This window comes from Uloborus diversus, chromosome 1 (genome assembly GCF_026930045.1).
Source record: "Uloborus diversus isolate 005 chromosome 1, Udiv.v.3.1, whole genome shotgun sequence".
Taxonomy (NCBI): domain Eukaryota; kingdom Metazoa; phylum Arthropoda; class Arachnida; order Araneae; family Uloboridae; genus Uloborus; species Uloborus diversus.
The window spans coordinates 102,095,244-102,113,223 of NC_072731.1; the positions used below are offsets into that span (position 1 = coordinate 102,095,244).

Below are 17,980 nucleotides of genomic sequence, written 5' to 3' on the forward strand. Positions count from 1 at the left end.
TCACAATGTAGGCCAGTAAACATTTTTAGGTCCAGAGATTCTCTTTAGAATCTTAACCAGGCCTGTCTTTTAAGCTGTCAAAGATGGTGGTCATTTTGGTTCACTTTTTCAATATGCACTTCACAATGCCGAAACCTACAAACTTACTTTTTGTTTTGGACTGAGGTTTTTGGAGGCTAGGAAGTCAATTAATGTATTTATTTTCTTATAAAGGTGCATTTTTTTCTTTCAAATTTGTCTTTAAATTGTTTTTAACTTTTTTTTTCTTTTTGTAATATAATTTTAATTCTACAGAATGTGACCAAGAAAAGATTTAAAATAACTAATAAAAAAGTTAAAATGTGCATAATTTCAACATTTTTACCACCAAAGAGTGGAGGAAAAACCAATACATTAACCAAAGACACAGTAATGCTAAAATTTTCTTTCATTCCAAAAACTAAAATGCTTTATTTCTTTGTCAGTTCAAAGACATTTTTAAAATTCAATGAAAAATGCTGATACATAAAACCATAAGATTTTAAATCATGAGAAACCTTTCGTGCAAACTAATATTTGTATGGGATATTTTTTGCTATCTGCCAAAAATGTCAAAGAAAAATACTCCACAGTTACAAAATCTAAGTCTGTCACTAATCTATAAACCTAACATGTTTGATGATGAAATCAGTGCAATTGAGTGATAATGTTTCCCCCACATGTCCTCTGCATTATTTCCCTATTGAAGGAATTGTTTATTGTTTGAAAAGCAAAAGCTAAACGCTGTTTACCAATACATTTATCCTCTTTCAATAATACAACAATATACTTTCCCCGGTTAGTGTTTAACATTTGAAAGCAAATAGCGATATTTGACACTTTCTGCTGCAATTTTTTTTTATAAATCCCCCCTCCCCCTCAACTGACTCTACCATAGCGCCTAAGAAGAAATCGCGTAAAGAACCTATTAAAAATCAATATTTTTTTACTTTTTTAAAGGGAAAAGTTAACCCTTGAACATTATAAAAGGTAATCAATGAATTTGAAGGGGAAAAAAGCAATTGAGTGCAGCTGTGATAGTCGACGCGAGAAGTGACAAGGGATGACTGTAATATCAAAACTGTAGTACAAGCAAAGATAATAGAATACCAGTCAAGATTGGACACTCGACGACCGGTTTTTAGGTATGGAAAGGAAAACAAGTGCAAATAGAATGAAAACTGGTGCTTGAAAAAAAAACTGACACTCAGAGCTATGGTCGCCACGTTGAACTGGAGATTCTTAAAATTAGCATGGGGTTACAACACAAAGAATTCTAAGAAAGAGTGGGGAGAAAGGAAGAGGATACTAACCACAAGTTTCGGTTCCTGCAACAATGGTAACAAACCCTAATTGATTCCAGATGTTATCTAGTGTATTTACAGAAACACGCTACTTTCTAATCTTTATCGAAATTGTAACTTGATTGCAATTTAATACATGACTTGCCGTCATGTATGAAATTACAAAATGTGATTAGAGAAATAAAACTCATAAGTTAAACAATTGTAACAAAAATGAAAGTACATCTCGGCACTTGCTTCAAAAATAAATACAAAGTAAATGAATTTAATAAAAATAAATATGTAATAAAAAAGGAAAATAAAAATAAATTAAATAGCAAAAAATAATGAAAAAGATCTTAATTTTACTCTTGGCATCTTTGTAAACAGCCTGTTATTAATACAACAAACTTCCTCAGTGTTACTTTTGTTTTTGCTTTCATTTTTTCCTAATGACCCTCTCTGAGGCTTAAATACCCAAGTAATTACCATCCTTTGCCAGAAGGGAAAGGAGAGAGACCTGATAACTGCATACGACGCATGATGCATAGTAGCAGTACTTGGTAAATAATCTGTGCACACAGTATAAACCTTTTTTTCCCACCAAAATTGAATCGCCAACTCGCCTGTTAAGTTTTTTCTATGATAACTAACCTTCTTTAAAAAGGGAGAAAACGCAAAAGCATTGATCTCTTCGAAAGTGTCCAGTCTTATGCGAAGATATATGGTCTTTGGTACAAGTACCATGTTATACTAGGGATACCTGTACATTCATATAATAAGCACACAGTTAAAGTAGTATAAGCAGAAAAAATGGAAAAAAAAAATAATATTAATAAATGTATGACTAACTTTTCTTTTTTCTTTTGCATCATACAAAGCCATTGTTCCAAAGATAGGTTCTATTTCAAGATCTAATCTATTTCAAGAGAGAAAAAATTTAAACATTAGTGCATGTAAAGGACTTCAGCATTAAATTGTTAAAAAATGAATCTCATTTCAAAAATATTCAACAAATGCAAAGTATTACATACTTTAGAGCTAAGCATTTGACAATCAAACGATGTCCAATGTGTTCACTAGGAATTGGTCCAGGTAACCTTCTTTCCACACAATCTTCCTAAAAATGTTTGAATATATAACCTCTTTTGAAAAAACAGTTTGTACTTTTATACATTTCAAAATAAATATTTTTTCATTACAGTAATTTCCGAAAACAGCAATTAACATTTGAACATCATTTATTGCCAGCTATCAGTTAAAATTAATAAAATTAACGAAACAAATGACGCATGTTGTATATTTTTCATTTCAACAAAATATGTTTTACTAAATTACAGCTGAAATCGAAAATCTAAAAGACATTTAGATTTTTAAACATTTAATGCTCAAAAATTGCTACAAAGAGTGCAAAGAGAAGGGGTGATAAAAAGATAATCATATAAAATACTAACATCATCTAATGGAGGATACAAAGCAAATAAAGAATCAATCCTATTTTCTTGTCTTTTGATTTCATTCATGTAATCCATGGCATCAGATGGTGTATGATCGAAGAGAGATGGGATCAAAGGATCAGCCTGTGAATTTCGAAGATCAAACACACTACTGGCCCAGCTACCTCGTGGTGTATCAGCAAGTTGAAAAGACTGCCTATTTGATGATGGTGCTGACGAATCCTAAATTGTAAATGTCGAGATGTTAGACAAGCATTTTGTGAGATATAAAATAAATGTCTCTCACAGAAACAAAACAAAAAAGAAAGATAATTAAAATTTGAAAGACATGTATTTAGTAAAAATATGCACTCTGTTCAACACTTTTTTCAGGGTTATGCCCCAATGTTTTGCGATACATCGCCAAGTTGCCGACCAAAAGCTTGGCAATATATAGCTAAGTGATCGTTTAATCACTTAAGTCTGCATTGAAATAAACAGTGATTTACTCCCCCCCCCCAAAAAAAAGTAAAATACCCACTTTGAAGCATGCAGATGCAACCCAAACAGAACATGCACAACTACACACCAGTCAGAGTCAACATTCTAAACTTCAACCTTCTGCAGCATACTGTGTATGAGTTATGCAAGATTCATACATTCATACACATATACAGACTTAAAGAAAACTTGTGATAATTAACTTGCAGATCTCCAACATAGATATTTTGGCTGTCCATGCATTCTTAGGTGCAGATAGGCTGAAAAAACACTCAACGATCATTTGAAGGGTGAGTAAAATGGAAATTTAGGCCGAAATTTTACGGATCTTTTTAAAATTTTTATTACAATACTTCCTTTACAATGCAAAAGGTAGTTAAAAAAATAGAAAAAAAAAATTAATAATTATTAGTAAAATTAGTCAAAATCTAAATTTATTCCGTGGTGGATATCTTAAGATTACTTTTTTCTTCTTTTGACTTAAAAGTTTTGTGGAAAGCACATAAATGGACTTAATCTCCTTCTAAATGAACCCTTGAATAGACCTAGAATGAACCCAGTCAAAAAATAAAATTTTAAACTGAAATTATATGAAAAAGAATTAACCACATCTATCAAATGATAATCAGTTTTATAATCATGGTTTCACATTAATTATTTTGTACAATGTTAATCTTAACACTGGAACCACAGGACTTTTGATATACCTAGAACCGTGGAGCCAGTCATTTTGACCCTAGATTGTAAACTATTGAAATATGCATAATCAATAACCACTTAATTTAGTTAATTAAAACATATTTTAAAAATAATATTGAATAAATATCAGCATTTACATTAAATAATTTGTATAAAATAATAAAAATCAACTTAATTTTAACAAAATCCTATTATTTAGAATTTTATATCTTTGAGTAACATATATGACAAAGCTAAGCAAATATGACAAATTTCCAAAGTTTGATGAAAAAACCAAGGACCAAGTTCAATTTTTGTTTATTATTATTATTATTATTATTATTATTTTAAGTTATCAGTTGGTCACTAGTTTATCAAATTACACGACTCAATTTACTGAATGTGTTCTGTATAAAATTTAGTTTATGATCATTGTTTTGGGTCAAATTGTCCTTCTCTGCAGCTCTAGTGTTAAAAACATAACTTGTTCAATGTTCACACAAAGTGTACTTTCAAAATGCATAAACAATGGCTAAATATTAAAGTTTTTATTGTAAATATACATACTGATGTATCTTCATCTTCAGCAAGGGGAGGATGCTGAACAGGTTGTTCATTTATTTGCTTTAAACGTGTATCATCATCTTTGTAGTCACAAGATGGTAATGTTATATCAATTTCAAACTCTTGTTTTGGAACCGATTTAGCTAAACTTTGCCTTTCTAAATTTCTTTCAAAGGAGCAGAAGCTAGAGCTGTACTGTTGGTACCTGAAATAGAAAACTTTATGAAAAGAAATGCTTTTGACAGACCAGGGATGAGAGTGGTCCGAGAGCAAAAAGGGGGAAATCCAAAAAAAAAATTCGTGAAAGGGATGATATCCAAACTGCATCAAAATAGAACTGGAAGCCATGATATTCAAAAATTCAACAAAAAAGGGCTAATTTACGAGTTTTAAAGGTAATACGTATTTAATTAAGTATAAGTAATAATTTTGTACAATTTGCTGCATTGTACCAATTCTTGCAAAAGTGTTTATTCCTAAAGAAATCTAAATTTTAAACAAGAAGTTCTGCCTAGAACTATACGAGCCTACTTTCCCGTATACCCATACTACTTTCTAGTACCTGATCAATATTCTCAAAAATAGCTAAAATCGCAAATTGTTTCAAACATATTTTTTAAATATTTTAAGCAAATTTCTAGGAATAAAATATTTCTCACTCATCTAAAAAAATTAGATGCGTAAAAATAAAAGAAAAACAAACGAATAAAATAGCATCACCTTTTAAGCAAAGCAGTTAATACACTTTTTTCCATTAAAAAAATCTTTAACAGCTTTCAAAACGAAAAAATAACAGTTAAAATTAATAAGCTTATTACATCATATTAAAAAAAATTGTTTCTTTTTCCCCTATTGCTAAAAATAATTTTTTTTTATGAATTAATGCACTTCCCAAAATAAATAAAAACAATAAAATGTCAACTTAAAGAAATACTTTTCATTGTCAAAAAAAAATCGTCTGCTCATATCTTTATGTAGAAACATAAATGACTTTGAGTTTATTTGCCAAAAACTGAATACCTAAATTAAAACTTTAGCGTGAAAATAAAAACAATTCATATTAACAATAGTTATTTCACAGTTAATGCATAGCTGCGGAGTCAGAGTCAATCTCATTTCGGGATAAAAGAGTCGGAGACAAATATCCAAGAATTGGAGTCGGTCATTTGTCCTCCGTGTATAAATTTTTGCCAAAGCTACGAAGTCAGAGTCGAAGTCGGGGAGTCAGAGTCCAATTAATTGTCGGGCACAAGAGTCGGATTCGGAGTCAGGTGCCCCTAAATTCTTGGAGTCAGAGTCTGGTGTCAAGAGCTATTTCCAACAAAATTTGTTTAAAAAAAATCCGCCTTTAAGTATGGAATCGAACGGAAACTTGTTCAAATCAAAAAGATATTTTATATACAAGTTCTTCATCAAACACTTTTTCCTACAAAGTTTGTTTGATGCAAATTCGCCTCACAGTTCGGAATTGCCTTAAATTTCCCTGTAGGCGCTAATGTTAAGTTTTTTTGAACTGTTCAAAATTGAACAAAAAATAGTTCAAATCAAAAAGTGAATTATGGGAATGAAGTGTCCTTGCTGAGATCTTTTGAACAAAAAAAAGTTCGTTCGAATCGGACTATTCATTCAAAAGTTATTAGGGGGAGACAGACAGACAGACCGACGGATCGACAGACAGATCGACAGATATTTTTTCTCATCTCAATACCCTACTTTCCTATTTTTAATTTTTCGATATTTATTTAATTTTTTTTTATTTATTTTTGACTTTTTTTTGTTTTTCACGATATTTTAAAGATGCATTAAGCCTTCTTTCATGCTTTTTTTTTCTTTTTCTGACTTTTACTGGGAAAGTAGGCTAAAAAGAGATAACAATTTCTAAACCCCCGAGTCCTTGAACAAAGGGTTGAGGGAGCCAGAGGTCAATCTTGGCTGCATCACACAGTAGCGTCAACTTTTCATACTTTTTAGAGAAAAATACATTTTTTTCATTAAAAACATTTGAGTCTATGGTGTTAAACAAGTAAGAACATAAATTTTAAAATTAGGTCTGTTTGTAAAGTAAAAATTTACAAGAGAGAAAAATCTAAAATATCTTTATGAACAAACATACTTTTCATTGTAAAAACTGAAAATAAATAAATAAATCTTTGAAGATTTTGAAAATTCTTTAAAAAAAAGCTATAAGTGTTTCAAAATCTTAATTAAAACCTACTGCAAAAATTATTTATCAACATTTATATAAAAAGAGAGTTTACTGATTCTCGATGGCTGAACAAATTTTCAAAATGAGCAAATTAGGAATATGTGTTGAAAATTATGGGTACATACAAAAAGAACAATATATATTTTATAAAACTTGCATTGAAACTTTTTTTATTTTTGGCAGTAAATTTGTACCTTCAAAAAAAAAGTGGATAAATTTTACTTTTTTTTATGGGGCAATGTGAAAAATAAAATACTTTTCTAATGAAATATTTTCTATTTGATCGTTAAAGATATTTTTGATCAAATAAATCAGTAAGTGAAATAATTAATGAATGAATATGTAAGTGACTATGCAGTCGAACCTCCATATATCGAACTTCCACATATCAAAGTTTACTATATATTGAAATCCTGGCAAATTTCTATGTTCATTACATAGAAAATTGTTTCTATATATCAAAAAAATTTCTATATATCGAATTTTTTTTCAAGACATTCGTAGATTTTTTTCCACTTTATACTGTTTGTCTCATGAAAAATGGAGGTTAGGGGAGAAAATTACATTCACTAAAGGTTGCTATGAAACTCATAAGGAATCTGGGGTTGAGGTGTGTGTAGATAGGTCGTTGTTTTATTCTGGAGTTCCTAAATTCCTTCAAGTTTATTTCAAATCTTAAACCAGTAACACTGTAAAATCAGTTTCAAGTTATACCCTTTTATCTGTTGATCATTCCTAGTCTTTTTAGCTGCAGTAAAAATCATTTAAGTAAAGTAGATTGATTTTTTACTTTTCTCTCTATTACATTGTCAAAACGAAAATCCCCTAATAATGTTGTGAATCAAGTTGAATTGCCGAAGAATAAAGATGTATGAAGGCGCAAAAATGTAATTTCTGTTATTTTTTTAATTATTAACTTTCATTTAATCCAATGGTCGTATAAATAAAAATTGGATTTCATACACAAAAATTTACAAAACGCTTTAATTTTAATGTTTTAGGATATTTTTAAGATAAAATAAAATCATTTCTATGTATCCAAATTTCTATATATCGACTTTTTTTCCTGGAAATTTATTACTTCGATATATGGAGGTCCGACTGTATAAAGGATTGTATAAGTAAATTGAACAAACTTTGTCCATCCGCTTTGCCCCACATGCACTTGACTAAATGTACAAAGTGTTTAAAATACAAATAAGCATAATATTAAGTAAATAAATCACACACTGAACATTAGTAGGTTTAAATTAATATTTAAAATTTTAACAACAAGAACATTTTGTAATTTAATAATGACAAAAATAATTTTTGACTTACAACAAAATATTACAATGAGAGCATCAATTTTTGACAATGGCTTGTATTATCATATTTTTTTTATTTTCAGAGGCACTTTTTTTCTTGAGTGGAATAGACTACATTTGTTTTTACATAGTTAAAATGTTACTAGGTAGGTGGCACTAAAAGCAGAGTAAATATTTCACCATTTCACTTTGCCCCACATTCCCCTACATTTTAAATTTATTCAAAGCATGAAATATTATTAAAATAAGAAATAAAATTAGCCATTTTAAAGCAAAACAGGGCGAAAATTGCTTAAATTTTTCAAAATTGTTGAAAAATGTATAGGATACAAAAGGATTGAAACTTAAAAAACAACACATAATTTTCGGCGAATTTAAAGAATTCTTTACACCCCTCTTTTATTTATATGCTCCTTTTTAGTTTCAATGATAAAAAATGAATGCAACTGCTATTTTTTTCTTTGGTGAATGTTTTTGGTTAATAAAATTGTATTTTTGGAGCAAAATCTCGAATTTGGCCGTTTTGTATCAGGTTGTATCAGAATTTGAAAATTGGCGCAGATTTTCCACCCCTAGGTAAAAGCATTTCTTTGCTCATAGGTGCTGACAATTATTGGGAAATTGTTACAGGGAAAATTGAACACTTGAATTCCGCTTTGGTAGCAACTGAAACAAAGTTAGGTTAAATTTTAATGGGCAAGTCAAAAGATGATAAGACTGATTTTGAATTGTGAAATAAAATTTTTGCTGCTTTCACTATTTCATCTTTGTTTGTTTGTATATTCTCCTAACACAGAAAATTTATGGAGATTGGATGCTTTAGGAATTCAAGACCCCAGAGAGTAAAAATCTACAGCAACATGAGTAAAGATACTTTTGAGGTTCCCTAACTTCTGACATCCGTGGATCCCTTTCAGAGAAATTACAAATTTTGCTTTCTGAATTGTTTGTTGGCAGCATTGACACTCTTAAAAAAAGGGCATTGCTGCATTGGCTCGTGACTGTTTGAATGTTTGTCTGACCTCAATGTTGAGTTTTGCAATATGCCGTCCTTTTACATATTTTTTACTGTACATATGTTAAAGTTACTAACTAAAGTTCTAACAAGTTTAAAATTTTGAATAGTTGCTTTTTCGAATTGAATAGAAAATTACTCTCTGAAATAACCAAGTTACTTTGTAGATGAATCGAACATAGGTCTTTGCTATAAAGGGACATCACTTTATTTATAACTATCTGATGCCTGATATTTAATAACAGTAAATAGTAACCTGATATACTTAATAACAGTAACAAGTAATAAACTTGAACTACTTGAAGGAAGAACATACCTGCGGTTTATGATGATCCAATCAGCGGTATAACAACGAATGCAATCTTTCACTTGTTGGTTCAATTCACCTCTAAAAGTCATAAAAATTTGTATAGTACATAATAATTATAAAAAAAAACTTTTTAATAAAATTATAGAATAAATAAGCAATGCAACACTTTAGATAGGGATTTTGGAATTAGAATATATAAAAGTAAATGTAAGTAAGTTATATTTGAGAAATTTTTTACATTTGTCACAAATGGATAATGAATGACAATTCAATCAAACCTTATTGTTTTAATTTGTTATTAAAATAGAAAAATATCAATGTTAAAAAAAAGTAGGCATTTAATCAAAAAAATGTAGGAAAACAATAAATTTTTTTTAACATAGTCAGGGTTTCACTTTAAATCATTATATCAACTAACTATCAATCAACATTTGGTGTTTAAAAAAAACATTCATCATTTTGCATCAAAATACATTAAATGGATATCTGAATACGTAAATCAGTAATGCAATGGCATAGTCTCTTGTTTTTCAATCATCTTTTTTTTTTTTTTCCTTTTCACAGACAAGCAAGCTCATCTCATGTAATTTATTGGGTTTTTTTTTTTTTTTTTTTTTCAAGAGCATATTTAAATAAATAAGATTAATTAAGTTGAAAGAAAATTTAAAAGTTAGAAAGTAACTATGCAGTATTACCTAGAAAAAATCTTTTAACTTGTAACTAACTATCCATGGAATGTAAAACTTTAAGATAAATTATACAATTTAGTGATATGTATTGAAATTCATTAGAATAAAAAGACTTTTTTTTTAAAGAAAGTCATTATTTTTAACAGAAAAATAACTTTGAATTTATCTCTGATAATACCTCTTTATTAAACATAAACAAACAGAAACCGTAAGATAATCAATTAAATAAATAGTAATAATAAGAAATAAATTATAATTATTACAAAACCAATATCTTTCATCTATGCAATATAATTACCAAAGCAGCTTAATTTCAAAAAAGTATCTAACTACTACAAAATAATTCATAGCACATTTTGTCCCCTTATACTTACACTTCATCGTCAGGTACAATGTGCTCCAAAGTTCTATGCTTTCGAGGCAATATACAAATTTCTAAATCATCATCAGGAAAATCAAGCATATGTCGAAAAGGATCACATTCAATTTGATCTCTATGTTGATCCAAGTATTCCTCAAAATCTAAAGGCTCAACAACATCACTTAGAGAAACCTAAAAAACATTTGCATTTTATGAAGTCAATTAAATTATTATGTTACAAAAATAATTCAAACACTGAGAATTCATTAATAAAGCATGTACTTCACAAAAATACATACAAGTCATTATTACATTCATATACCAAACCCAGTGGCACTCGACAGCCCATGTTGGTCAAGGCCTATTATGCCTATCTCCATCTTCTCACCATGGGCTCTGAGGTGCTAGGCGGATGTTCCAGTTAGGTGGTCAGTCGAACGCAGAACCCCCAGGGTTTAGTTCCCAAGCGTGCTTGGAACTCATTTTATTGACCCACTGAAGGGATGAACGATCGAGTCGATCATACCCGACCCAAGAACAGAAACCGGGTCTGTGGCATGGGAGAGCTGCCACAGAGCCACTGGGCTTCGTTACACACTCATAAGTCAATGAAATGAAAGTTTCCTTCTCTTTGAGTTCACCCCCTAACTCCCTGAAACTGGTCAAAAGACGCAGTGTCTGATTACAGTGGATCCTCGTCAACACAAAATCCAATACAGCAACCGCATGCTTAATGCGAAACTGCTTAGCACGAAATATTGTTTTACATGAAATGCTTATTCGGCTTTGAGAGCAATAATCACTTATTAATTTATGGTATAAAATGAAATCCAACTAACATTGTCTCATGAATTTTAGGTTAACGAGGCTTGACTGCACAACTTTGAAGAATTAAAACTTTGAATTAGCCTAAGAGTTCAAAACTTTAAAGATATTTTTTTAGACTTAATATTTATATATTATTTAGATGCCTACATTTTGAAAAAAAAAATCTTTTTACATCCGATATGAGAATGCAAACAAATGAAAAGTTTATTTTTGTAACAGCGCTTATTTCAAGTTTTTAAAGCAGAATTCCATTTTCTTTTATGAGTGAAATTAAAATGCTGAATCGATGTTTTATTATTATTATTTTTTATTTATTTATTTTGCTTCGACTTTGTCCAGATATTAATGACATGTTTAACATTGAACTCTAAAATGCAATTCTAAAGTAATTTTTCAAAAATATTTATTTTACAAGCCATTTTTATGCTTTTGATGCTTTCACTTTGAGGATTGCGATCTCTTTGCATCTGCTATGGGAATCTGATTTTTCAATGGTTAAGTTAAGAGGTAAACAAATAAAATGTTTTTTTATTTTTGTAAAAATCACGGAGTTTAAAAGTTTTAAACAAAATTCTGTGCTCTTTAACAGTAGCTTGGGTCAAAAAGTTAAATGCTGAACCCCTGACTGAATTTCTTTGTTACAATCATTTTAAATACTATACATATAACATTTCTAGAAAATTTAACATAATGTAGAATGGTAAATAAATATTGATACTTGATGGGTTCCCATCCCCCCCAGAGAGCGATGCCGCCTCCTCCCAAAATAGTACTCAAAAAACACTCAAGAATGATATTTTCAACAGAAAAGAGGGAAAACACTCAACTTTAAGTGTCAATGATGCAGTTTGCGCCATCTCAAAACTGTAAAATTTTGTTTAGATTTTTTTTTTTTTTGCAGAATTCTTTGATTTTTCACAAAATTAACTGATTTTTCACAAAGTTATTTGATTTTTCACAAAAAACGAACCCTGTGAAAAATCTTGGACAGACCCCTGACATGAATTGCATAAAATAGTCAAAGTAAAATTTGAATTGAATTCTGATTACTTCTACAATACAAAGATTTTTTCTTGGCTGGATTTGGGGGATTTTTTGCTACACCTTTGACCAAAGACATGAGAATAACTTTCTTGGCATAAAATCAACAACATCAAATGAATAAAATTGAAGCTTTAAGTTAGTACTGCATTTCCAGAAATATGAAATAATTAAAAGAAATATATTTAGTTGTTTTAAGGTATATTATTTTAAAATAGTGCAATAGTTAAATCAGTAAAATAAGCAATTCATTTGATACATGCCTTTCCTTGAGATAATTGGTGTTTAGAAATATCCTGCTTATGATGCGAAGGCATACTTGAAATCTGCTGACGTATATCGGCATTGGGTTGCCTACAAAAGTTGATCATAGGGAAAATTTAAGAATAAGTTATAATCTTGTGAAGAAAAAAAAATACAAAAGAAGTTACAAAAAACTCATGGTTGAAGAACAATATTAATAAATAAAAAATTTAAAAAAAAAACCTAAAAATATATTCAATCAACATTGATGCATTGTTGGTGAAAAACAAAAATATCATGCTTTTTTTAAATTTTTTAAAAATAAATTGCAGTAAATTATCCCCTTAACAATAATTAAAGCCTGATAACTGACATGCAAATGATTGCCATCAAAAGTTTGCTCATAGGTTTTAATTTTTTTTTTCTTTTTTAATGAAATTAAAAATTAGTACTATGTAATAATACAATCTAGGTTTGGCTCGCTTTTAATAAAGTCCAGATTGCATGAAATCAATAATGGTAAATTTTGAAACATTTTAAAGGGAAGAGGTAAATATTTTGTAAAAGGCTTCTCAAAGCTGTAAAACATTCCCTCGTGCGTTTTTTGTATAGTTTGAAACCGACAGAAGCATTTCTTAAAAATCAATAAAACACTTTGGAACAAACACATGCTAGTTCTAAGTTCTAGAATATCGAACATGAATAAAAAAAAAAAGGAGAAACGATAAAATTTTTACACCATTTTTTTTCTTTTTAATTCTTGTGTGATTATCATCTGAATGTTTCAGTGTTTAAATATTTGCATAACTATAAACTTATAAGATAGAAACTACTGTCTGGACGAAAGATCTTATTTCAGTAATGCACTGGAACAGAATATAAAACTAAGAACATAGTGTGTGGTGCCCGCTAAATCTTCTCTTCAGCATTATTTACAAATATACGAACCAATAAGCGTAAATTACAATTAGTATACTAATACCATTTCAATTTTTGTGCAAAAGCTCGTTGCCGGGTTTCCATTGAAAACTTTATGGACTCGAAGAACTGGGAAATATTTCTACAAATAAAACCTGAATGTAGAAGTCGACTTAAATTCCGAAGTCACAGAACTAACTACTGCTGTTCCTCGCTACAAGATACTCCCAGGAAAGAACATACATATCTTATTGCTTTATTCGTCTCATCTCCCCCACTCATCCTAACCTTCATCAACTGAAACTGAACTGATCGCCGATACGCCGATCACTGAAACAGACAAACAAATGGATATAGGATAGGGCGATGTGGGGAGGGAAGGGTTCGTTATTATGACGCTAAAAAGTCCGGTTACAGTTAGTTTTCGTTTATGACCACAGACCAGTGACTCAAGGCTTATGTTCGACGAACTCAACCTTAAGCATTAGGGATGACGTCATTATTTGCCATGTGATCAACCTAGAGCCGCTATATAGATAGGCCGACGCATCAGCTTAACCATTTTGGATCGGATTTTCATTGTTGCGCCTGCTAGGGTTACCGCAGCAAAGTTTCGGAATTCGCTAAATTTGCCGAAAATAATATTTTATTTAATAAACAATTCACGTGCCGTTAATAATGGATCACAGTGAACTATCACCAAACGCGATAATTCGCCAGAAAAGACAACCATTCAAATATGCGCTCCGATCCAAAATGGCTAATCTTAAGCTGATACGTCGGCTCGTATATATAGGGGCATTAGATCAACCTAGAGCCGCTGTATAGATAGACCGACGCATCAGCTTAAGGGGCCGCTGGAGAGAGCCTCGGAAGTTTCGAAGTCAATGTTAAGTCTACGGGGAAGTTTCCTCCCGATTGCTAATTCGCATTTCAATATTTTGAGATAATTTTTTTCTGCATAACATTCTTCACAGCAGTACAAATGACGCGTCTTTTTTAATTTTTCATTTTCTGTTAAAATTTAATATTAAATGACTGTTAAATTTATGAGTTGACAAAAGAAGAGGTGTTTTCTGTTTAAACGCTTCATAAATAATCAAGATCTAACATTTGCTTAAATTGAAAAACTACGCGTTATTCTTGAAAGTTTGGGCTTTTCAGGGATACCTTTCTTTTAATCATACTCAAATTAGGATAAGAGTAACTGGGAGGGGAAAACTGAAAAATTTTGCAAAAATTGACGAATTTCCGTGTTAACCACGCCTCATGCCGGTGACAATAGAGAAAGAGGGGACAGCTTCTTTATCCCCTGTTGGGGTGGGGCAAGGAGATCGTCTTCAGGCAGTCTTCAGGGTAATAAAAAACATGTGTTTAGGGGGAGGGGATGACAGCAATTAAGGGTTGAATGAGCGAGAGCATTTATTTCCTTCGGGTCTAAACTTGGAGTAGACTATTTTTTGAGCTTCGCTACGCAACTTTTTCCTTGCTTACATACAGATTTGGAAATACAGATCCTAGCAGGGGGAACCCGCCCCCACGTAATTCAAATAAATTTGAAATTTTTTTAGCGAAAATATTACACCATCTAACAATAGGTTTGCATTTTAACTTTGCGTAATTGCCATATTATCAACTATATTTTAATGCAAAACAAAAACTTTCTTTCAGAAAAAATGTATCAGAAGTGTAATATGCAAATAAAATAAAAGGTGTCATAATTATGTGCCCATTGAAAGTGATTACAATGAACTTTGAAGAAAAGCATCAACAATCTTTTGTGCAAATAAACAGTTGCATTAACTAGGATGAAATACTGTGAAAGCACTTATTCTTACGAGCATAAATTTGAGCGAAATTGAAAAAATCTACGAATTTCTGAGTTGCAAATTTTGCGAATTTTATATGAACAGAATTATTCTGAAAAAATTATTTCGCTTGGTTTAAATTTTCGTGATTACGACTAGCTCTGAAAAATTTGCGAAAATGAAAGCCTCGCGAAAATAAGTGCTTTTACTCAAAGTCATCACATAAATACGTTATCCTGAATCACTATTGATCTAATGAACTAATTTTCACGTGCTGAAAATCTAACTTCATGGTTCGAAAAGAGCCTTATGTTATTTAAAAAGTTCTATTCGGGAATTAATGCAGTACTAAGTGCTTATAGTCATACTTTTTTTCTGAGACAGCAATTAGGAAACTGAGGTGCCTCGCGTGGGAGCACAGAGCGATTTGAAGTAAGGTACAATAAGACATTGAGAAGGCTCATAATCAGTTATATTATGACACTATATGATAAATATTGAATACAGGTTGATATATAGTAAATGTTACACAAAACATTACAAAACTAAAAGCTAGTTATAACGATAATTTTTTTTATAAAATAACGTTTGATGCATCACAAATTGAAAAAAAAAAAAAAAAAAAAAACATCCAATAAGACATTAGATGATAAGAAAATGGGAATTATAGAATGTAAGACAATCAAATCTTCATTCTCGAGAAATTATTATATCGTTGGCCACCGCAATTGGCCATACCTTTTCAGTGTTGTTACCAGTAACCAGCTTGAATTCGAAATAAGACTTTTTGATAGTGAACCAAAAAACTGTTTGTGCTTGAAAAACTACTTTTTTTTTAAATTTATAAATAATTGCTTTCAAAATATTTTTTAAAAAACTTTTTACATAATTTATTGGTTTTAAAAACATAATAGGGTTTTTTCCTTCAGTCAAAAGTATGTGCTACTTTTAGTTACTGAAATGGATAGAATAAGCAAAAAAAAAATAAATAAATAAATAGGAGCAAGAAAAAAATTTCATTACCCAGCGTTTAATTTTTAATTAATTATTTTAAGTGTCCAATTTTAAAAGTAAGGCGTGGTCTTTATGCCCAGTAAGCAAAATATCTTGCCTCAGTATTGCATAAAGGTTGACATGTAAGAAAAATCGTCTTGCATTAATGCTGCCTCAATGTTGTTATGTTACTCCCTTTATGCTGTCAGCAGGCTGCCACAATATTGGCTGACAAGGTGTATGCAACATAATATCAGGAAAATATCAAGGTAGGCTGCTTTTGTAATATTGCATACGTATTGATATGACAGGATAATATCAAGATGTTGTCATGACAGCATAAAATCAAGGTCTAGGCAAGATGATCTTGCTTTTGTAATCTTGCATACGTATTGATATGACAGGATAATATCAAGATGTTGTCATGACAGCATGAAATCAAGGTCTAGGCAAGATGATCTTGCTTTTGTAATATTGCATACGTATTGATATGACAGGAAAATGTCAGGATACATTGACATGACAGTATGAAATCAGCACGTTTGCAAGGTGTTTTATCTATTTATTTCTTTGTATTATTTTCACTTGAAACTCGAGAATTAAATTTCATTCTGTAATTATTTCTGTTATTCTTCAAGATAGTTTTCTAGCCTAAGAATATTTCCTTAAAGCTGACATCTGATCGGAAATTCATATAAAGGTATTAATAGTACTCGCAATTTAATTTAAAAAATGAAAGTTTCTTCGTTTTGCGTAATACTTGACTTATTTTATAAATTCATGCTTCTAATTGTATTATAAAGACATAAAATGCCTAGTTAGGAATAATTGCGGAAGTTTTTATAACACATTTAAGAATAAAGAAAGCAAAATAATAAATAAGTAAATAAATACAATAAAGTACATTTCCAAATGGATGTCAGCATTGAAAATATCCCATGGACAAAACACATGAATTTATCTTAAAGAATAACATAAATAACCATTGAATAAAATTAATCTTACTCATGAGTTTGAAGTGATAATACGAAATTCTGGGCTTCATGTCCTTCGTTTCGAAGTCTAGGGACGTAAAAAGTTATTTTCGGCCATTTCTAACATTGATCGCACATCGTCTGCGATATGACTTGTTTAGTACTATATTAATAAACAAATGCAGTTTTCAGTCATTCATAAGTTATTCCTAAAACAATACTATTCCACACTAATAACTAAGCAACCAACTTAACGAAGCCTAAAGAACGCAACGACAACGCCACGTGCAGCTCCTCTGAACCGACTGAAATCGTAGGTCGAAGGAGGAAGATGTGCCAGCAATTCGAGGGACGCTGGGTAGAAAGAACTGTGCGCATGCGCAAGTATCAACGAAGGTCCACCTGTTCTATTGTGTACTAATTACCTTGACGGCGACAGCATGAAATCAATACATCTTGACGGCGTCAATATGTATGCAATGTTGTTATTGTAAGGTAATATCAATATTGATATTTTAAGATGAATGCAATGTTGCATACGTGTTGTTATTGTAATATTGCTTTTTAATCTTTATGCAAGCTTTATGCAGTATGAAACACGTCAATATTGACGCCGTCAGTATAATATCAAGATCTGTCAAGATTGATGCAAGAAATTTTGCAATTAGGGTGGCGTCACAAATGATGTACTTTGGCGCATCTGTCTGCCGCGTTTCCACATTATGATAATCAAGAAGCGAATTAAATATTGCGCTCAACGTTTGCTCTTCCATATCGTTGCCAGCACACGTGAGTAGAGCTGCGAAT

At 30.7% G+C, this 17,980-nt stretch overlaps 1 protein-coding gene across 1 annotated transcript in view; it reads right to left on the bottom strand.

Moving 5' to 3' along the window:
- The window catches only part of LOC129217073 (dedicator of cytokinesis protein 7-like), a 126,241-nt gene extending 112,738 nt beyond the window's left edge, over positions 1 to 13,503 (bottom strand). Inside the window, exons 1-8 of the mRNA XM_054851357.1 lie at positions 13,463 to 13,503; positions 12,501 to 12,591; positions 10,382 to 10,560; positions 9,325 to 9,396; positions 4,484 to 4,685; positions 2,756 to 2,980; positions 2,336 to 2,421; positions 2,154 to 2,220 (exon numbers count right to left, since the gene is read on the bottom strand). Of these exons, the coding sequence (XP_054707332.1) occupies positions 2,154 to 2,220; positions 2,336 to 2,421; positions 2,756 to 2,980; positions 4,484 to 4,685; positions 9,325 to 9,396; positions 10,382 to 10,560; positions 12,501 to 12,591; positions 13,463 to 13,503 (963 nt within the window). The remainder of the gene's footprint in view (positions 1 to 2,153; positions 2,221 to 2,335; positions 2,422 to 2,755; positions 2,981 to 4,483; positions 4,686 to 9,324; positions 9,397 to 10,381; positions 10,561 to 12,500; positions 12,592 to 13,462) is intronic.
- Between the last annotated feature and the right edge of the window lie 4,477 nt (positions 13,504 to 17,980).